Source organism: Mastomys coucha, unplaced genomic scaffold, assembly GCF_008632895.1.
Source record: "Mastomys coucha isolate ucsf_1 unplaced genomic scaffold, UCSF_Mcou_1 pScaffold6, whole genome shotgun sequence".
Classification (NCBI taxonomy): Eukaryota; Metazoa; Chordata; class Mammalia; order Rodentia; family Muridae; genus Mastomys; species Mastomys coucha.
Genome location: NW_022196912.1, coordinates 117,412,313 through 117,436,072, shown reverse-complemented (window position 1 = coordinate 117,436,072; position 23,760 = coordinate 117,412,313). Strand labels below are relative to the sequence as shown.

General features: G+C 39.5%; 1 protein-coding gene across 5 annotated transcripts in view; it reads right to left on the bottom strand.

The window, feature by feature from the left end:
- Positions 1-23,760, bottom strand: part of Ppp4r4 (protein phosphatase 4 regulatory subunit 4) — a 94,169-nt gene that overhangs the window by 57,262 nt on the left and 13,147 nt on the right. For 4 of the 5 annotated variants that reach the window (XR_004114207.1, XR_004114206.1, XM_031356074.1 and 1 more), the window contains exon 3: positions 7,342-7,444. Coding sequence is in view for 2 of the 5 variants with exons in the window: in XM_031356074.1 (XP_031211934.1) it covers positions 7,342-7,444 (103 nt within the window). In the remaining 3 variants the exon portion in view is untranslated. Of the gene's footprint in view, positions 1-7,333; positions 7,445-23,760 lie in introns of all 5 variants that reach the window. The other variant, XM_031356076.1, reaches the window with a different exon arrangement.

Here is a 23,760-nt window from a genome sequence, read left to right as displayed (position 1 = left end):
CAAGAAGCAGATATGAGAACACTGCTCTCTACTAGAATTTTATGAAACACAAATCAAACTTTAGATCTAGTGAAAAATATTAACTGCTAAGCATGGTGACACATGCCTGTAATTCTGACACTTGTGAGGGGTTGAGGCACAAGGATTAGGGGTTCAAGACCATCCTTCAATGCACAGACAATCTGAGACCAGCCTGTGCTAAGTCAGGCCTGGTCACAAAAGAAAAAAATAATTGTCTTCCTTATATGATTCTTCCTTTATGCCCAATCTATAAACTTATTATAAAGTAATTAGTAATTCCAATCTAATTCATCCTTAAATATAAATAAAAATTAAATACAAAACCATAATGTAGACATTATCCTTGAATGACTATGGTCTGCAACATTTTATTTTACACTATAAAATAAAAAGAGCAGTCTCCACTGTGTGTTCCTGCTTCAGTTCCTCCAATTGCAGCTGCATCCGTTTTCTTTCTTGGAGAACTGGGAAACTGTTCTATAACTCTATACCTCTAAACCAGAAAGCTTCCTGCACAGTTGATTCTTAGCCTGATGCTGGAAACCTCCGTTAACCTTATACTGCTGTGGGAATCTTCCCCTCTCCGCCTTTCCCTGCCTACAATCAGAGTGTCAGCCAATGGAATGCGATGCTCCACCACAGGCTGGCTGTGACCCACAGGGGTCCTGGAACATCATGTTCTGCTTAAGATGTATAATTATGCTGCCTTCATAAAAATCCTTTTGCTTTTCCCAGAATTTGAACTTTTATCTCAGAAACTGTCACCTATGGTGAGGAAGAGACATTTTCTGACATGTAGAGCAAAGAAGAAAAGAGTCTATAGCGCTCATGTGTACTCGGTCAATCCTTAGTTAAGGCTGTTTTCATTTTTCAGAGCACTATCAAAATCAATTTTATTCTTTCATTCTTCCTTACAAACCTAACATTACAGACATTGAGATTTAAGTCACATCTCTCAGCTTTATATGAGTACAATACACGGACAGCAATTCTCTCACAGTTGTTGAGAGAATATATCTAAGGCACGATACACAGCACCTGCACCCCAGTAAGTGCTCCTCGCTGACCATTCAACTGTGCTACTCCAATAAGGCTTCTTAAAACACATGCAGCTTTTCATTCACAAATATTTTTATTTGCAAAATAAATGCTTTCTATTCAAATTTCAAAATGAGATCATTTAAGAATCTGTCTGTATTCAGTATAAGATGCTGTATTATTCACACTGGAAGATATTTCTGGTATTTTCTTACTGTATCGACTTAGGAAAATAATGTCACAAACAGTACTAAGAGTGGAAGTGGTAGATTTTTGCTGAATCAAAATATTGCTATATCACATCTACCAACTTTAAATAATCAAATTTCATATTGGTTTAATAGCCCTTGTCTCTGCTGACTTCTATTCTGTACTCCACCTTCTCCTCCCACCCCTGTATTCTGTACTCCACCTTCTCCTCCTACCCCTGTAAAATGTGAGCACAAGTCAGTGTTACAGTTGCCGCCAACGCTGACTCACTCAAGGAGGACTCGCTGAGAGAGGCCAGCATGTCAAACACAGCATGGTCTCTCAGGTAGACACTTGACTCTCGCAGAACATTACGTTCAATCAACAGTCTTTCTAAAGTTGCCTGCCTGTTCTTTCCAAATGCCATTCCAGGTTCTGGGGATAAAATAACAAGCCAGGGTGACAAAGATTTCTGCCTTCATGGAAAGTTTGGTAGGTGCCAAGGTCAAAAAGGACATGGCAGGAAGCTTTATTCTATCTGAAATGAAAAGTGATCTGTTTTAGTTTTCTTTCAGCTTTTGTTACAAAGTAACTTTGATGCATTAAAACAACAGAAATGTATTCTCCCACAGTTCTAGAAGGCAGATGTGCTAAAGCAGTATTACTCAGACCAAGATGTTCCGTGCCACATCCCTGCCACAGGCTGTTGTGCTGTCACATCTTGGCTTTCTGCATCTTTGTCTGTCTTCACTGCCATCTTTCCCACTCCTTCATCTTCTGCTACTCCTACTGAGAGACATGTGTTGGCGCCTGGGCCCATCTAAATGATGCAAGACAATCTCCCTAGCTCCAGATGTATGATTCAAGCACATTTTGAAATTACCTTACTCTAGAGTAAGGTCACATTTACAGTCTCCCAGGATCAGAGCTTGATTCTTGAGGACAAGGGGAGGGAAAGTGAAAGGCTTGGCATTCTGTCACTTCATTTCACCACTTAAGTAATAATTTTCACATACAAGAATACAAAACACGATTGGTTGGTATTTCTTAAAGCCCTCTCTGGGTGGCAAAGGAGAAGCACTTGGTCCTATGTGCAGCGCTGTAGTAACCAGACAGGGTGGCTGAGGCCTGAGAAGTGAACTACACATCAGAGATCTGCAATCAGATCAGCCAAGCATGAGGCTGACAAGCTGCCGTAGGCAAGTTGGTTAACCAGTGTCTCTTCCTCTGTGGGATGGGTGTCACAGAACCTTTGTCTGGGCTCAGAGATTAAAACACATAAAACATCCAGTAGCATCCAGTAGCTGACCCCCGCCCCCATAGGACCTGAGAAAATGCTATAATTATTCTCTCTGCCTGACACTGCAAAATTTTCTGCTGAATAATAATATGACATACTTTTTGAACAAAATTTAAGTAAATGAACAAGTAAATGAATTCAAAAATTCAAGAGGAACAAGAAGAACTGCTTGGTGCTGTATTATAATGGAGTCCATTATAACATGTTAGGTATAATATTACCTTCTTCTGGATTTTATAAAGGAATAAAGAGTTAAGAACTTTATCTTGACAATAAAAATTCCTTCACTTCCAGACAGCATAAGCACAAATTCAATATTAAAATCTAACATCTCAGAATTCAGTTTATTAAGTTGTAGACAATTACTAGATCAAATAATGACCATAGGATTAAATTATACAACATGACTAAAGTAACTATATCTTGAAGTATTATCATATTTATAGAACTTAAATTGGAAGCCAAAAAATAATTTTTCTTTCTTGATTCTTACTTAAATTCTACCTGGAGAAGTACACAACACATTATCATCCACTTTGGATCTAGTTTTGAAAGGGAATTTTGTAAATATAATAAAATTAGTGCAATTATAATCCTAATTTTTATATTTTACTTATTTTGTCTGTAGATTTAATTTTTAAGAGTGTTAAGTGTGTCTGTGCATGTATGACCAGGTGAGAGTTCAATGCCCACAGAGGCCAGAAGAAGGCATCAGATCCATGGAGCTGGAGTTACAAATGGTTGTAAACTACAGTATCTGCATGCTGGGAGCCGAGCTCAGATTTTCTGGAAGAACAGTTTTCATTCCTAACTGCTGACCCATCTTTCCAGCCCCTGATGTTTAAAGTCAAAATTTCTTCATCTCAGCCAGATGCAGCTCACACCTTTGATCCCAGCAATTGGGAGGCAGAAGCAGAAGGGAGTATTTTGAGTTTGAGGACAGCCTGATCTACATAGAAAATCTTAGGACATCAAGGACTACCTAGAGAAACCTTGTCTCAAACAAACAAACACAAAACAAAAAAAGAAAGAAAGAGAAGAAAAAGTCAAATTCCTTTTTCTTTAAAACAGTAAAAATAGGTTACCTCTTTTTAAAAAACATATTTTAATTAAGACCCAGTAGTAAGAATGCAAATGTAGTAAACAAACAAACAAGGTTATAACCAGTCCCTTTTCTAACAGGCAGGACCAGCAAAGCCCCCCATATCCCTTTTCCTCATGTTCTTTTTAGGTGAAGCAAAATAAGGGATGAGCCCTGAGCTGGTTAGGCAAGTCACAAATGTGGTAATGCCCTTGGGAATAGTTACTTCCTGCATGAAATACTCACTGCTTATATTTTTAAGCTCTCTCCAAGTGAATCATGAAAGACCAATATTAGCAAGTCCTCAGATTATTACCGCCTATGCACTCAACACAAGCCATCTTGGCACACACTGAAAACCACCCAGATGCTCACATCAATCCATTTGGAATTTATCCAACCCAATGCATTATGGAATTCTGTTCACTCTAACAAATATATCTGAGACATCCATGCACACTGCTCTACTGCTTTAGTTCACCATGTTAATCCAGCCTGCCACTGACTCTTAGAGTCCCAGGATTGGAGCTTCCCAACTGTCCCAGTCTAGTCTACACACTAACCAAAATGGCCACATGATGTGAACAGACAGTAACTCTGATGCTCAATGTCTCCAACAGCATTCCACTGTCCTCAAATCCAATGTCACTGGCGTTAGTCCAGTCTGGTCTCTGCTCATACTCCACCCTTCCCACGAGCCCCAACTACACTTACCGCTGCTCCACCAGGCACTTGCATCTCAGGCCAACTGCTGCTGCCTGGCACAGTGGGTTCCGGTGCATAGAAGGTCTCCCGTTAACTTGACTGTTTTGTCGCAGTGTCCCTGTTTGTTTGTTTGTTTTGCACTCATCACTTAGCACTTAGCACAAGTGACAGTCAGCCTTTTGTTTGATTACTTGTTGACTTGGGTCACCTCTGCACTACAACCACCTAGGGAACAAGTTTCCTGTCTTTTATTCATCTCTACTTCAGTGATTACAACTGTGCCTCAACCTGGCAAGCAGTGCTCAGGAAATAAATACAAATGATCATAAATGTCATTATTACTAAGTGCTCACTCACTCTGGCATACAATGTGGCTTTACCACAAAATTAACTAAGAAATCAGCAGGATAGCAAGGTGAACAGAGTGACTATAAGAAAAACTTTATCACAGCTTATCACTGGGAAGTCATCACTGGAAGAAGCCAGGCAGGCTTGAAAATGGGCCAGCCTGAAGTACCAGTAAGTCTTGATGCTCTTTGAGCACAGTGATTTCAAAATCAACTACAAATTGATAACTGGCCATCTTTGACTGTGTATGAAGCTGTTTACAAAAGCACTGTCATCATTTTACCTGGTTAAGTCTACCTTCTATGCTTCACTCAAATGTTTCTATGCAAAGTTGGAATCACGCAGTGCTCCACCCCATGATAGTGCTCCTACACCCATCTGCGTGGCTTGTGGACTTTCCTGATGTGGGGTCTTCTACCTGAGACCCTTCTACCTTTTGAGTAACCCCTTCAAATAGTATGGGCAAGGGAGATGAAGGCCCTTGTAAATGGTTGCTCAGTTACTAGTTAACCTTAGGAAAGAATAAAAAGCTGGAGCTATAGCTTAATTGCAGAGTGCTTGCCTGGCTTGAATGAAACCCCAGGTTTGAGCCCCAATACTACCACATAAACTGGGAATGATGATGTAAATCTTCTAATACTAGTACTTGGGAGGTAGAGGCAGAAGGATCCGATCAGCAGAAGTTCTGGGTCATCCTAAGCTACATACTAAGTTCCACACCAGCCTGGGCTACATGAGACCCTGACATACATACATACATACATACATACATACATACATACATACATACATACATGAAAATCATTCAGTAAGTTAAGGTTTTCTTAAAACAAATTCATTAATGAGCATTAGTTTTGAGTCCAATTAATCATTAATGTTCTGTATTAAAACCATATCTTCACCTGGGCATGATGGCACACACCTGTACTCTCAGTTCTCAGGAGGCAGAGGCAGATGGAATTAGAAGCCAGCCCAGTCTCCAAAGAGAGTTCCAGGACAGCCAGAGCTACACAGAGAAACCCTGTCTCAAAAAACAAAAGTATCTTGCATACTCAAGGCATACTCAAGCATACCTTACAGTTTCAGAAGATACATTTGAAACTGTATCAATACACTATATAAATGAAATGAATGCATATTCTCTTTTTTTGTAAAGGGAGGTGTTTTGGTGCTGGGGATTGAATTGAACCCAGAGCCTCACACATGCAAGTTTCTTAGGAGTTAGTCAGTTGCCTACTATGAACACATTAGCAAACTTTTGACAGAACCTCTAAGGATTACCGCTGTTTACCTTCCATCCTTCGTCCTTGTTTTTACGTCTGGATGCTAGGGGCTAGAGAGATGGCTCAGCTGCTCTTCTAGAGGACCTGGATTCAATTCCCTGAAGCCATATATATGGCAACTTAAAATTAGAACTCCAGCCTCGGGATCCTAATAATAACCAACTCTGACCTCTTTGGGAACCAGGCATTCACTTTGGACACTCAGTCTGCTCTCTGTGGACCAGACCTAGCCAACTCAACACAATATGCAGAATGTTTGATGTTTTTTACTTTAAGTTTAATTTTCTTTCTTACATTAACCTCCCTAGCCAAGATGATTCTACCATTTAACTGGTACCTCCTGGTGACATGATAACAATGTTGGGTCAGTTAACACTACCAAAATTGAATGTATAAGTAGACTTGATCTATATGAGCTTACTCACTTCAAAACTGGGCATGATTCTGGGAAAAGAGACATAACAAAGCTTAATACACTCATGAATTACCATGGTACCCAATAAAACCTCATATTGTCTTACAGAAGTGTGGGCTTCTTATAAAAATGACAGTAGTTGGGACCATACTATATATAATGCCAAAAAGTAAACTTCAAAGATATGCTAATGATTATGATTTTTAAATATGTATAAATTAATGAAAAAACTGAGGGCAGGTAAATAAAGCTCATTCCTAGCCAATATTACCTCCAATAGCAGGCAACCTCTGACCCCATCAGTGAAAATTCAACACAAACACTGCTATCTGGATTGCTCACAAAGTACTTGTTTTTTAAAAAAGAGTTCTTTGCACATGGGTACAAATAAATAATAAATACTAGTCATTAAATACTACCCTGAATTATTAACAACCAATTGGCATTATGAACTTAAAGAAGAAATGTGATCGTAGAGAAAACATTATGTTCACAGCAAGAAGCTAATTCTGAAAATATCTAGGGAGGAATAATATAAATTAAAATTGTGATCAACCATAATGTACTCCATATGATGAGCCTTCAGAAGTCACCGTAGGCTGGTTATGCAGGATCTTAGTTAAATTATTATTGGTAATGTAGACATAAAATTACTGTCTAATTTTTGAAACAAATGAAAATAATACCAAATGATATACCTATAATTTTATAAAGTAGTTACATTTTAAGCTATTAAAAATCTACCTTTAAAATGTCTTTACTGAATATCACCAAGGATCTCTTTACAACTAATTTTCTTAAATATTTTATTATAATTCAAGTAAACATAATAACACTTCTTTTACTCCATTAGTAGGGAAAAAAGATCAGCAATGAAAGCTCTGACATTTCTCTCAATATTGACAAACATGCTACTGAGGGGAAAAAGCAAGAACTGAAATCTTATTTCATACCAACTTACTCTGACTTTGGGTAAGACTCTCCGAAGTGTCTCAGTAGGATTCTGTCGCATCAAAATTGGAAGGTTTGCAATCACACTTGCTCCTTGGATATCTTGACCAGCACTTACAAGGAAAATGCAAATTTTTAAATTTAAAATTAGGAGCTAAATTTTTAATTTAATGGGTTAATTTGAAAAATGACTGATTTTAATGACTTCCTTACAGTGTTTTAAATATATTGTTGAGATATAAAAATAAAACCAGAAATAATTTTTTCTTAAATAAATCTTACAACAAATACATGTAGACATTACAGTTATGCTAAAATAAGAATTCCTGTTTATATACGTCATTAAGTGTTAACAGTCTTAATACTTTAAAATTCTATTATATTTTTCTCTGCAATCTGACAGTTTGCTATACTTTATAAAATATTTAGGTGATAAAAAATTCATTATGATAAAATAGTAAAATAATAATCACAGCAACAATGAAGATAACATAGGTAAAAACACAATTTTGAGTATATTGTAATGACTTGTATAGACTGGCTCCATTAATTGCAAGAAACTTCTAAAAGATACACTCAATTCTCTAGCAGGCCACTAGAACATTTTATATAAATACCTTTTTGATGTAACATGCATGTAACAAGCTTTGTTCCCAAAATAACCTTTGTGGTATTCTAGAGGCCTAAATACTTTGGGAAAGTATTCAAATCCTTCTGAAAAAAAACAATCCCATGAACTACAAACACTTCTTTAAAGTACAGCCTAAGCAACACAAGTTTTGCAAGAATGTCGAGTACAGGAGTAAAATCACGCCTGTTGTAACAGCCACTAAACACATTAAATGCTGATGGTAAACATTTAGATACATACTTTTAATAAATTAAAATTATTCTTACTTCTATTCAAATAGAATTGTGATCATCTGAAGGGGAATAGTCCCTGTGGGTTCATATATTTCAATACTTGGTCCCCAGTTGGTGAAGCTTTGGGAAAGATGTGGCCTTGTTGGAGAAGGTGTCACAGGAGGTGGGCTTTGAGTTTCAAAAGAGCCATTCTGAGTCTCCCTCTCTCTGCCTCAAGGTTGTGTTTTAAGAAGTCTGCTCTCAGCTACTGCTCCACCACTACCTGCCTGCCTGCCCCATGCTCCCCACCATTATAGTGATGAACTCTAAGCCTTGAACCTGGAAGCTCTCTTGTAGTGTTTTGTCAGAGCAACAGAAACTATAACAAGAATTAGTCACAGCTTTATGAAATGTATGTGAGCTTTAAACATAAGGTATTCAAATAGTTTTTTAGGTAATATTTTTTCCTTCAGAATTGTACAAGTTTGTCTTAAGAAGCATGTTCTCGTTGTGAATGAAGCCGCCATGCCATGAAGCCAGTCTTGGCCTGAGGCAGCCCGGCAGACTCTGGAAGATAGGGTGTGGCAATCATTTCACTGCTCTTATCTTTATCATAAACCATTTGAAGACAACAACACGAAGAAAGGAAAGAGAGTCACAGGAAGTAGGGAACTATGCTAACCTAGGAAGACGGCCAAAAGGTGAAAACTAAAGTTTAAAAAAAAATAATAATAAGGCCAGGCAGTGGTGGCGTATGCCTTTAATCCCAGCACTTGGGAGGCAGAGGCAGACGGATTTCTGTGTTCGAGGCCAGCCTGGTCTACAGAGTGAGTTCCAGGACAGCCAGAGCTACACAGAGAAACCCTGTCTCAAAAAAAAAAAAGTACTTGTCACAGGTTGAAAAGTAATGCCTAAAAATATATCTACATCCTAACCCTGGAGGTGTTGGGGGTATTCTTAATTTTTAGAAGGTCCTGAGATAAAAAGATCATCCTAGATTATCTAGGTCTAGTAACAAGAGTGAACAAAGAGCTACTCAGGACAGGAGAGGCAGTCTGGCCACAGAGATAGAGATGGGACTAATGTCACAGGCCAGGGTATGCTGACACTCACTAAAATGTCAAAAAATGGATGCATCCCTACAATTCCACCGGTTTCTTGATTTGGGGCTTCTGGTCCACAGAACTATGAAAATAATATACATTGTTTCAAGTTACCAGGTTCTGATAATGTATTGTATCAGCCACATAAACAAATACACTACTGTATAGGTGGGAGGATAGGCCCATGTGTTTGGACACCTGGACCTCAAAAGGCAAAACATCCCATGATCAACGCTACAGAAGGTAATGAAAAGGGGAATTGTAACCTAATATATGTTTACAAAAGAAAATTAAGAAAGTGCATAAAATGCAAAAAGATCATAGGTCATCATCAATTATGAAAATATAGAACTGAGGTGACAGAATTCAGCAAAAAATTGGAAAATGACTCAGCTAGAAAAGATGTGAATGAAACAATCACTGCTTAAGAAAAAAGGGAGAAATTTAAATATAAAAATAAAAAAGGAAAAAGGATATGAGAAAAGTAATGTGAAGAAGGACAATGAACATACAGCATGCTGACCGGAAGAGTCCAAGGACAAACACCAAGCAAGAGGTTTCATTTTTAAGTTAAACATGTTTTAAAACTGGCTGTGGAGGTTTGAAAAAGAATGGTCCCATAGGCTAGTATATTTGGATGCTTAGCCACCAGGAAGTTGTACTATTTGAAAAAAAAAAAATTAGGAGGACCAGTAGGTATGACTTTCTTGGAAAAAGTGTCAGTAGGGGTGAGCTTTGAGGTTTCAAAAGGCCATGCCAGGCTCTGTGTGTGTGTGTGTGTGTTGTCTTTGTCTCTGTGTGTGTGTCTCTCTCTAGCGACCTACCTACAAATCAGTATGTAGTTTTAACCTCTAGCACCACACTTACCTGCCACCAAGCTCCCTGCTATGATAGTGAACTAAGCCTCTGAAACTGTAAGCCAGCCCTGATTAAAAGTTTTCTTTTATAAGAGTTGCTTTAGTCATGGTGTCTCGTCACAGTAATGGAACATTGGCTAAGACACTCATACTAGGCCTAGATGGGACTGGCGCTACCAGCAAAGAGCTGTGGGTGAGAAGGGGCTCACAGGGCCCCACCTCCCACTTACTGCTGAACTACTGGCAGCTAACATTCTGAGAGGAGGGAGGTGCAGTATGCAGTTGTATACCCACTTTCGAGCCCAGGAGGCTCTGATGGATAGTTGAAACCCATTGCCACACAAACCTTCCAGATTAAACTCAATGGGACACAAAGGAAACAAAAAGTCATGAATGTGGAAGAGGTTTGAATGGAGAAGGGAGGGCGAGTAATCAGAATACACTATACACATGTATGAAATGGTAAAGAAAACATGTTTTAAAAACAGGCTAGCAAAATGGATCAAAGGTTAAAAAAAAAAAAAAAAAAAAGGTACTTGCCTCTAAGCCTAACAAGCCGAGTTCAATCCCGGGAACGTATATACAGGTGAAAGGAGAAAACTAGCTCCACAAAGTTGTCCTCTGATTCCACATATATAAGTAAGTATCTAAAATTTTAAATTATGGGCTAGAGAGATGGATCATTGGGTAACAGCACTTGCTACTCTTGCAGAGGACCCAGTTAAAATGCCTAGCCCCCACATGGTAGTTCATATCTATCTGCAACTCCAGTTCCAAGGAATCTGGTGCTCTCTTCTGACCTTCATAGGCACTAAGCCCACAGGCAGCTTACAGATATACATGAAGGTAAAAGATCCAGACATAAAAATTTTTAAATAATTTTTCTAAAGTTTAAAAAAAATGAAAGAACATACCACATTCTAATAAATTAATACAGTATAACCACCACTTAAGAAAAATTGTTGAACTTAAAAATTATTTCAGTATCCAAACAAAATGAACAAGTTATTTTAAGAAAACAATCATGCTGTCCCTGATTTTTTATAACAATACAATATTAGCAAATCAGTAATGTTTCAGAGGCTGACACTCCAAATAGGAATAAATAGGCAAAAAAGGGAACCTAAACCATAATTGTCATAATTGCTAACAAATTAAAAAAAACAATTTTCTATAATCAATTAATAACTTGGTTCTTCTCCTACCAGGAAGAAAAAAAATTGTAGCAGGGATAACTTTAGTGAGCACCATCAGTAAATAGGGAACCACCATAACCAGCAGTCCAGCAGTCAGGGAACTCCCCTCCCCACCCCACCCCTGTTTGGATGTATAACGACATCTCTCACCATAACAAATACTGTTGCCCAGCAGATAGAACCCAGGGGGCTGCTAGATGTCCTACAGAGTATAGGACAACACCCCACAGTGGAGACCATCCATGTCTCAACAGCAAAAAATTACCCAAGAAACTCTGCTTTAGGCAACGCAACTATTAGCTGAATAAGGTGAACAGCAGGGCCACAATGGCCATTCCTATTTTCAGCTACATGCTCAGCTTAGTAGAAATGCATGAGTCCTGGCATCAAGAAATACACTCAGTCTGGGAAACATAGCATGCTAGAGAAGTGGCTCTCAAACTACGAATGCTTGGGAATCACCTTTGCAGCACCTGGAAAAAAAGCCCAACCTCCAGAATCTGGCATTAGATCTTGCTGAAGCCTAAGGAATTGATTTCTCACAGGTACCCAGTGATTCCTCGGCTGTGGTCTGGCCCTTGGAAGCCACCAGGGTAGTTTTTTTGTTTTTTTTTTAAATAAAGAAATAATTTTAGAAAGTGTATTGGTTAGTTTTCTGTCAACTTGACACAAACTAGAATTGTCTGGGGAAAGGATCCTCAGATGAGGAAATGCCTCCATCAGGTTGCCTGTATGCAAGTCTGTAGGATGTTTTCTCAATTCATGATTAAAATGACAGGTTCCAGATCACTGGAAAGGTGTCACCTCTAGGCAGGCAGGGGAAGTCATGAGGAGCAAGCCAGTAAGCAGTATTCCTCCATGGCCTCTGCTTCAGCTTCTGCCTCTATGTTCCTGCCCTGCCTTCGCTCCAAAACGGGCTAATAGCTGTAAAATAAAACAACCTTTTCGTCCCCATGTTACTTTTGCCTGTGATGTTTGTCAGAGCAAACAAACTAGGACAGGAAGGTAGAGAGACAACTGCCGAGTCACCACTACCTGTAGACTGAGTGGAATGAGCACAGCACAGCAGTGTGCCCAGTGAAGAAGTCTATCCAACACAAGTGCCCCCTCCATCTGTCCTCAGTAATGATGTTATAACAAGAACATAACCAATCGCAGCCCAGGTGGAATGTCGATAGTCTGTGCTTGCTAGTTTTATGCCAACTTGACACACAAGCTAATTATCTGAAAGGAGTGAGTCTCAGTTGAGAAAGTGCCTCCATAAGATCCGGCTGTAGGCAAGCCTGTAGGGTATCTTCTTAACTAATGATTGATTGATCGGGAAGGGCCCACCACATTTCAGGTGGTGCCATCCCTGGGCTGATGGTCCTAGGATCTTTAAGAAAGCAGGCTGAGCAAGCCATGAGGTGCAAGCCAGTAAGCAGCACTCCTCCGCAGCTTCCGCATCAGTGCCTGCCTCCAGGCTCCTGGCCTGCTTGAGGTCCTGTCCTCACTTCCTTTTATGATGAACTGTGATGTGGAGGTATAAGCTTGCCTCGCCAGGTTGCTTTAGTTATGGTGTCTCACGATAGCAATGATAACTCTAGCTAAGTCAGTCTGCTTAAATGCACATTACCAGAAAGTGTGAAGAACAATCTGGAAGAGTTGCCAACAGGACAAAGGAGACATGAAGAAACAGTAGACCTGTCTGCTAAAGTGGACTGGAATTTTTCAAGGCTGTGAGCCTTCAATTACCCTCTGCTGACTTTGGTCACATTCAGGATAAACACACCAACCACGAGTGGTTAACACTTACCTTCACTACCACCACTGAGTGGAAGGACCCAGAACAATATTCTATGTAAAAAAATTACTTAATGCAGCACATACAATCTTTAAATAATTATCTCATTATTCTTACCCTTTTTGTTTCATTACATTTCTAAGACTTCAAAACCTCCAACTTTCTACTGAAAGCCAAGCAACTTTTTATTGAAATGAAGATATTCACGGGCTGTCCCAAGGCTCCCTACTGACTAGTCTTCTGGCATGCTTCTCTTTAGGATACTCACTCAGAAACAGAAGGATGCAAACAATTCCCTCTAAGCCACTCAGCAAGCCATTTCTCAAACACTGGAAAGAACTGGGTTAATCATCTCACTTGTACACCAGAGGTTAAAAAGGGAAGAGGAGAAAATATAAGACTAAATAAATGGATTTAGGACAGTTAGCTTTCAAATTCTAAATTAGTATTACTAATTATTTGCTTCCCCCTGGGAGATAAACCTATTTTAAAATGCCTTTTTGATAATACATTAAGCCAGGCATTTGTTACTATAATAAAGTTTGGTTGTCAATGCTGCCACTCCCTCTGCTGTGATAGTAGACACCATTCAGGGAACTATGTGACCAACTGGCAGTTTCCAACTTCCTTTAGTCAAGGTGTTTGGCCCAGATCTTGTACTTCCCATGCCTGGCACATAGACACATGGCAAATATTTATTTACTTGCCTCTACTTCACACCAGCATTGCACTCTGTTGTCAAAGGCTGGATCTTATTACCACGTCCAGAACCTTCATCTCTGTGAGTCCCTTGTTGACCAAAACCCTTGACTTTGCATTTTTCCAAGAATAAGACCAGTTCTGCTCTCATTATAATCCCAATCTCTCAGCTCTGGACTCTCCAGTTTCTAACATTAACATTCCCCCTGGTTTTCTTTCTTCTGTGCCAACCTTATCCTCACAACTATGCCCACTACTTTCACCAAAAGCATTATTTCTTTGCTGCTTCCTCCACCAATAACAAGATAAAATAATGTCTGGTATACTATATGCCAGGCCTGTGCTAATGAACACCTGACTTACTTCACAGTGGCTAATTCTCACAACAATCTCAACAAGTAGTTAGATACTATTACAGGCTACACCCTATTTTCTCTTTAGAAAGATAAAGGTTCTAAAACTATCCATACTGTACAACTCAAAATATATGCTGTCAATCACTATACCACACACTACACACTACACACTACATAGCCTCTGCTATGTTTGAATGTACGGATGTGCACCAGCTCATGTTGGGACCCCTGGTCCCAGATGGGATATTATTTGGGGAGGCCTCAGAACACTTAGGAGATGGAGCCATGGTGGCAGATGTGGAGCACTAGGGGTCAGTATTTTAGAGTTCTGGTCTAGCTACCTCTGCTCACATTTGCTACCATGGCGTAGCATGCCACAAGTGCCTTTCCAACACACACACACACACACACACACACACACATGAAGCCACCAACTACTCTACCTCCTCCATCATCCCTGTGAACCATGAGTCAAATTCCTCTTTCACTGAGTCACTTCTACAGGGTGTTTGTCAGAGCTACAAGAAAAGTAACTAATACAAACTAAATGGATAACCAAGATCACACCTTTCCTGTCACTTTACTCATCCACACTGACTCCTAAGCTAAGCTATGCAGCCTACAGCCTGCTACTGTGGAACAATGCACAAAATGATAATCAATTTGAGACAGTCAAGGAAGGAAGGTTGATATATGTGTGTATACATGTCTGAGGGAGGAGAGTAGAACATAGTAGCACATATCTATAACCTCTAGTAACAGAGAGAATGAGAAGGATAGAAGTTCAGGGCTAGCCTGGGCTATACAATGAGACTCTATCAAGGAGAGACAGAGAGAGACAGAAAGAGAGAAAGAGAGAGAGACAGGAACAGAGACAGAGGAGGGGGAAGAAGGCAGTGAAGGAAGGAGGGAGGGGACAGGAGGGAGGGAAATTCAAAAAGATTATCTGTAGTCTCTCAAAATGAGGCTATATGCTCTAGTTTATGAAACTCTTGTCCAATCCCATCAAGTGATAATAGGCCAAGATAGGGATAGGGATGTAGCTCAGTGACAAAATGTTTGCCTAACATATAAAGAACCCTGGGTTTGACCCCAGCAATTACAATGAATTTATATTTTATGAATCCATATTCTTAAAATAGTCACTATTCTAGTACCCTACTCTAAACATCTAAAAGCTCAAAATTCAATGAGAAAACAGATTCCCATGAAAAGAATATTAACTACATAGCATAAAGTTCTCGCTTTTCCTAGCCTAAACAATCTACATACTTAATCCTAAACCAGTTACTAAAGAGAGAAGTGAAGTAGATGGTACCCCCCAAAAAGTACGAGATGTCACTACTGTATCTGAGAACCCCACCCAATATGACTATTTGACAAAGCTTGGTGTTTAAATGGCTTGTGTTCCCTACAGAGCCAAGGAGACCTTTCAAGTGGCTCTTACTCAAGCTCAAACATAACACAGAAATCACTGACACTGTGTTTGAATTTATGAGGAAGTGGGTGCCAAACAGGCCTTGCTTTGAGATCATAACAAGAACAAAACCCCATATAGTTATTTCTTTATTCATCAAAATCAACATTAAATCTTCAAAACATTGTCTTAAAAGATTTATAAAGTCAGAGAACCATCAAACCTGATTATAATCACTATCATATATCTTTTAAGATAATTAACATAAGTGTAAGAAAATTAACACTGAAGGCCTTGCTTACTACATGAGGCAAAGAAATACCCATACAGTATTTCATTAATCTTTACATTACAGAAGAAGTATATTGAAGTATATTAAAATTGAGTAACCTGAGACCCAGGGAAGAGGCAATAGCTTGCTCAAAGTTATGAACTAGTAAAAATTACAGGAAGATTTCAACCTACAATTTCTAAGCCCATAATATTTAGCAAATCTCCTCATACCACAGTGCCATAACAAGAAACAGATTAACAGTTAACAATAAAAAAAGGAATGAAGGAAGGAAGGAAGGAAAGAAGAAAGAAGGGAGGGTGGGAGGAAATAAGGAAGGAAGGAAGAAGAGAAGGAAGGGAAAAAGCAAGCGAGCTCGCTCTCTGGGCTGGAGATGTAGCTCAAGGGGAACGACTTGCCTAGAGCCCTGAGTTTGATCTTCATTGCCACTGAAAAAAAGGAATCTCTTAAGTTGATCATGCCACAAGAGTTGTCAGATGGCTATTTGATAACATTAATGCTAGTAAAAATTACTTTACTGATGATTCCTGGTATGTGCCCCCTACTATCAAAATGCTCTGTTTGCAGGGGGCAGAGCTTGTGTTTGCTGTAAAGGGCCACAATCCTCAGCTTATTAAACATTAAACAGCTTCTAGCTGTGGAATGGCCTCTAACTACCTAAAATTGAGCTGGTTCTCTATCTTCACCTTTTTTACAGAGGCACAAAACAACTCTCTAACTCTCAAACATGCATCTTGGAATCAGCTTCCCTCTCCTCACACTTCACAGCAAACCTCACAACTCTCTACAGCAGGATAAAATCTCCACTTGCCCTGGGTAGAACTAACTTAGAAAATATAAACACATTAAATTTTATTTCTATGTAATTTACTTTGAATTTTTCCATTTGGTAATTCCATATTAAGATTATTTTTGGTGTTAGCATTGCTGTTTTATTAGATGTAGACATAAAATAAGTACTCTTAAATTTTTGTTATATATATATATATATATATATATATATATATATATATATATATAATAATTATACACACAAACATGCACTTGTATATAGCCAGTCACAATTTAAAATGTATTCCTATTGGTGAGCATATAGGCAGAAAAGTATAATGATGAAGATCAAAGTTCTATAGTGTTTTGCAGAATACATGGGAAGTTATGAAATGAAGGACTGCTTTCATCCCTGAGCTGCAGAGGTAGAGCTGAAAGGCATAAAGGTATGGAAAAATATGAAGGTTTCTGGAAACTCATTCCCTGTTAGATTTTTTTAAACAACCGTATGATTTCCCCATTAACTAAAAACTTTGGAAAGAAAATCCTTTCAAAGTGCTTCTAAAACATTTTTGATATGTTATGGCACAGCAGGAGGGATAGACTAACCAAGATGATTTAAGAGAGAAGCTCAGAAGGGGAAATAAAATGGCAAACAACACTTGGAAGAGAGAGACCTCAAGCCTGGCATCTGTAAGAAAGGGGTGGTAAGTAGAAAAGACCCAATGACCGTGAACCTTCAGAAGACAAGTGGACTGATGGGGTCAATCTTGCAGGAAGTATTTACCAGGCACTGTTCTCAATCCTCCAATACAATCTAATAAAAGACTTTGTCAGGCAGCAGCTAGCAGCTGGGCACTTCAGAATACTGATGGGGAAGGAAGAGCATACAACTGAAATGATTTAAAAGGGCAATCAGGCTTCAATAACAAGGGAACACATTTAGATTAAAAAGTGATGAATGCAATTTCACATTTGGAAGGCCAACAAGACATTCTAAAGGAGACACTTTGTAGAACTACAATGCCAGAGTTCCAGCAAAGAATCTTGGCCTTAAGTTCAGGACAAAAAAAAAAAAAAAAGTCAGGGGCAGCTACCTACAAACCCGATTTGAAAATGATATAATGGAAATGATGACTAAAATCCAGAGTGAATAGTATGAGCCACACAGAGAGTCCAATAACACATACTAGTTCCTGCCTGCTCATATGACTAATATGATGGTATGAGACACTAAGTTGGAAGAAACGTAAGACAAACAAATCAATTATAACACTTAAAGAGATCTTGAGTCAACTAAGTCAGTGTGCAAAAAGCTGTGTGGAACAAATGACTCTCTCTCCCTAATGCTAATGACACAAAGGGACCAAAAACCCCTACTTTAGGCTTTAGGCTGGGGGGTGTTAGGTGCTGTGAAGAATGTGAATTTCCTTTACTGTGCTTATACCCAAAACAATCAAAGTCAGCTACCATGGAGAGCAAACCCATATTTAAGAATGCTTGGCTAACAATCCCCAAGTTACAGACTAAGCCTAAGTGCCCATCAGTGAATGAAAAACAAACATATGCATGTATGCATGTATGTATGTATGTTTGTATGAGATAGATAGATGGATAGGTAGATAGGTAGATAGACAGACAGACAGACAGACAGGCAGGCAGGCAGGCAGACAGACAGACAGACAGACAGACAGACAGATAGATGATAGATACACACACATAAAAACAAAGAAAGATGAAATTATGTCATTTGCAGGAAATAGAAATCATCATCTTAGTGAAATAAAGCAGTTCCACAAAGACAGGTACTGCATGCTTTCTCTCATGTGGAATCTAGGAGACAGTGAAACCTGAATGTAAAAGGGAAATTATTAGAGATATGCACTGACAAAGGGGGTGGGATAAGAAAAAGTAATAGGGAAATATCAAAGTACATTCTACCCATGTACAGAAAATCCCCTGTTAGGTAAAATCAACATGGGCTAACTTTTAAAATGTCAGTTTCATACAGTCATTACTGTAAGGTTCTTTTGATGGTTCTTCAAAGATTTTATTATTTTTATTTTCTATATATGTCTTCCCTGCATGTATGTATGTGTACATGTGAGCAGTACCAAAAGAAAGCCTTGGATCCCCTGGAACTGGAGTTACAGACAACTATGAGCCACCATGTGGGTGCTAGGAATCAAACTAGGGTTCACTGCCAAAACAGTACGTGCTTTTAACTACTTAGCCATCTCTCCAGCCCTTTGATTTTTTTAAATGGCCAAAAGCAATCAGAGATGGATCGGAAACCACTTGATTGACAGCTTTCAAAGCTTTGTGCCTGGTTCCCTAAAGCTCAAGAAGTCTCTTCTGGGTCAGTTCAATGGCTCTGCAGGCTAAGGTACTTCTTGCCAAACCTGACAACTTAAGTTCAAGTCCCAGGACCCACCCATTCTCACAAGCTATCCTGGGACTGCCACATGTGTGCTGTGACATGTGTACACACATACATGCACACACATGAAAAATAAATGTAAAAACAATTTTAAAAAGAAGTCCTTTCTTTGGCAGTCAGCTGACCTGTCACCATGGCAGCTGGCTGCTTTGAACACTGACTGTCCTGAGGAAACCCCACCTCAGCTGCTGCTCCAGTCCTCACTTCTGTTTCAGGTGCTTTGAACAAGCACTCCAGACATTATGCAGTGACAGTAAAGCTCAGTGAAAGAGGAACTTACTTTACCCTGCAGCCAACCTCACTTAGGATATCTCGCAAGGGAGCACCTCCTCACCGACTCATCGAAGGCCTGTGGTCCGCGGTTACAGACCTGTGGTTGGAGTATATGTAAATCATGGGATTGGGATGAGGCACCAGGCACAGTGAACTGTGATTGGTGAAAGGCTGCTCCCAAGCATGCCAGGCCCCTGTGGCTGTATGAAACATGCTGTTTTAACTCTTAGCAGAACAACTCCAGTGGCTTCTCTCTGGTGCACTGCCCTCTGTACTGCAGCCCTAGGCTCCAAGAAAGGTTTGTCCCAAATGGACTTATGGCCTATTTGAAGTTTTTACTACAGATAGAGACACTGAGCGGGTAATACCAAAAATGGGTGAAACCTTGACTTTTCAGCCCCAAGAACCCTGCAGCAGCACCTAAAACTTGCTACAGAATGACTTACTCATTCAGCACTTAGAAAGTGGCTTAAGAGTCCCAGAGAGCAAGAGGGAGCACAGACTAAGCAGTGCTATGATAAAGGACTTCAGAATGAGAGAGACCACAGAGCAGAGGAGAATGCAGACAGGCTTGCCAAAGGGGGGTCCATAGGGCTGCCAAGGGTTAAGAAGCAAAGATACAACACCCCAAGCTCAAGGGCTGCAGGACCAGCAGTTGGGTGCAGGAAGCCACAGGCACTCACAGCCCAAAGCAGTGAACCACTGACCTGGGCACCAAACTACAAGTAAGCCTCTCTGGTCTAGAAAGCTTGGAGCCATGAGTCCCTATTTCTCATGGCTAGAGAGCTATGGCTTCTAGGTTTGATAACCTGGCCTATATACCTCTGGAACTCAAGAGCTTGGGGATATCACACTATGGGAGCTGCTCCTCTCACCTACTCATAATATCTACCCCAAAACACCAAAGAGACCTTCAGCCAGCCATCTGTTACATGAAAGACAGCATACAATAGGACATAATAGAATGTGGGAGTTAAACAGGGATTTAGAAATACAAAGAACCTCCCTCGTGGCCTTCACTTTGTTACGGTAAAGAGAGCAACCAGGAATTCCGTTCAAAATCATCCAACTAGGGCTGGAGAGATGGCTCAGCAGTTAAGAGCACTGACTGTTCTTCCAAAGGTCCTGAGTTCAGATCCCAGCAACCACATGGTGGCTCATAACCATCCGTAATGAGATCTGATTCCCTCTTCTGGGGTGTCTGAAGACAGCTACAGTGTATTTATGTATAATAAATGAATAAATAAATCTGTAAAAAAAAGTCCAACTATCAGGATGAAAGAATAATTTCCATAGAGCAAGAACCTGATTAAACAGTTATCAATTGGTCCTCTAAGACCTTTCATAAATTCCTAAATAATTCTTCACTTAATTTCACACCTGCATATTTTCCTTAAGAGAATAAATTTTCCTCTTGATGTTCCTAATAGTAAAGTATTTTAGGCAAGTCTAAAGTACTAATATTAAAAATAACCTAAAAAAAGGTGGATTTTAAGCTTCACTGAAGTATAACTGACAAAATTTATATATATTCAAGATATACAACATAGTGAGGTCTTACCTCGTATAAGGTAAATTGACAGCTTACAATCATACACACACACACACACACACACACAGCCATCAGGATGCTTTGAGAAATGTACATACTGTGGAGTAGTTATCAGAAAACAGCTAATTAAGATATCTATTGCCATCTATTACCTCATTTATGTTCTGTAGCAAGGATGCAGTAGTGTTGTATAAAGATCTTTGGGCCACCAATGGACCATACATATGACAGTGGTCCAGTAAGATCACATGGTCTATCTCTGCAGCCATTTAATTTTTACTAGGTACAGCAACAAAAACTAAATACAAAGCAAGAAGAAGGAAAGAAATAGCAAAAAGTAGAACAAAAGTCAATAAAACTGAGAACAGCAAAGCCTTGGACAAAGCTGTCAAATCAAAAGCTGGTTGATAAAGCTCCAGCTGTACTGACCAAAGAAAAGGCAGGAAGACACAAAGCACCGATCTCAGAAATCATAGGGACTGCACTACCAGTCACAGACACTGAGAAAGCAATATGGAGCACCAACATGGCATAACCCAATGTTCACAACATAGACAAAGTACAGAAGAAGAAACAGACGGTGCAAATAGTCCCACACCTATTAGAGAAGTTTTACTAATAAGAATTTTCAAAAAAATTTTCACCACTAGGTGGCTTAATTTATAAAAATCTACCCAATATTTGAGGCGAGAGCACCATTTCTATAAAACTGCATCCAGAAATAGGAAACCCCTTCTCAATATGCTTTCTGAATGCTACAGCAAACAAGTAGGCAAAGGTCACAAGAAGGGAAAACTACAGACCATGGCCTCTCCTTAACATGGATGAAAAGTCCTATGGGCTGGGGAAATGGTTCAGTTGGGAAAGTGCTGGCTTGCAAAGCAGAGGATTTGAGTTTGACCCCGACCAAGTAAAGGCTGGGGACAGCAGCACGTGTTTGGGGAGGTGGGTACAGGAGCATCTGGAGCTCACTCTCCAGCCAGCCACTTCAGCCAAATCTACAAGAGACTCTGTCTCAAAAACTAAGATGGAAAACAATTAAGAGAGATACAATCAAGCTCTGGCCTCCACATGCATGCACACATGCATATACATATATGGCCAAAGAAAGCAGAGAAAGGTCCCCAACAAAGCATTAACTAATAAAGTCAGAAACGGATCTCCTGTGCATCCATATCAAAAACCATCTCCCTCCCACCAGAGACATAACAAGAGGCAGCTTCCCCCACAATGTGACCAAATCCTTTCCCTCTTTGAAACTATCCAGTTTTCAAGCAAATACAAATCATAGTTTTTGTGCTGGCTAACTGGGGCAGGAGGCTGAACAATCCTTTCACACAGGTCCCCTAAGACCATCAGAAAACACAGATATTTACATGATTCATAACAGTGGAAAAATTACAGCTATGAAGTAGAAATAAAAATAAATTTATGGCTGGGGGTTACCACAACATGAGGAACTATATTAAAGAATTTCAGCAGTAGGAAGGTTGAGAACCGCTGACCTAGACTGATCTGAAAAAAGTGAACCTCAATTGAGAAAATGCCTCCATAAGATCTGGGTATAGGATATTTTCTTAATTAGTGATTGATAAGGGAGGGCCCAGTCCATTGTGGGTAGTACCATCCCTGGGCTAGTGGTCCTGGGTTCTATAAGAAAGTAGGCTGAGCAAGCCATGAGGAGCAAGCCAATAAGTAATACCTACTCCATGGCCTCGCACCAGCTCCTGCCTCCAGGGCTGGTTTTGCTCTGCTTGAGGTCCTGCCCTCAGTGCTTTTGATGATGAACTGTTCTATGGAACTGTGAGTGAAATAAACCCTTTCCTCCCCAAATTGTTTTTGGTCATGCTATTCCATCACTGCAATAGACATCTGTAATAAACAAGCATACTTTATAAACAGTGTTTATAGATCTTGTAATGTTACTTTAAAGCAAATCCAGTTTATAACATATTACAGAAGAACTTCAGTGATGGGCTGGAGAGCTGGCTCAGTGGTTTCAAGTGTTAACTGTTCCTTCAGAGGACCTAGGTTCAATTCCTAGCACTCACACTCCAGCTCACAACCATCTAACTGTATCTCCAGTTCCAGGGCATTAAATGCCCTCTTCTGACCTCCAAGAGTACCAGGCATGCACATGATTCACAGACATACAGGCAGGCAAAACACCCATACCATAAAATAAAGATCTCAAAGAGGTTAAGAAGTTCTGTGGTAGTTTTCCCTCCATCAGGGTTTTTAACTCCCAGTCTCATTTTTATACTTAAAGATATAAACATCTGTATGCTACCTAGAACTCATTTTGCCCCAAATATTGCTAAAAAATATCTACAGTTTGTAAAACTTTTTAGAAATAATTTAAAATTTAAAATTCAAACCTAATTTTTCAAGATTAGCAAAATGAGGTCTATATGGTTTGATCATATTCCATAATCCAATCCATAATGAAGCACAGCCACTTTCTGAGTTATGAATAACTACCTTAAGCATGACCTCTTCATTCTATTTTTGAAATTATAACTAAGACATTTCTTCCTTTTTCTCCCTTCAAATCCTCCCTCATGCTTCTTCCTGTTCTCCTTAAAATCCATGGCCTCTTTTTTTTCACTAACTGTCATTGCACACACTGTATTTGTATTCATAAACATGACCTGCTCAGTCCATACCATGTCATTTGTATGTCTTTTCAGGGTTGACAATATAGCATTGGACAACCCATTGTCATGCTCTTCCCTGGGGAAGGCCACCTCTGCAGCTCCCAGCTTTCCTCGGGTGCCTATAGTTCTTTTTTTTTTTTATTGTATTATTATTTTTATTTTTATTTTTGATATTCTCTTTATTTACATG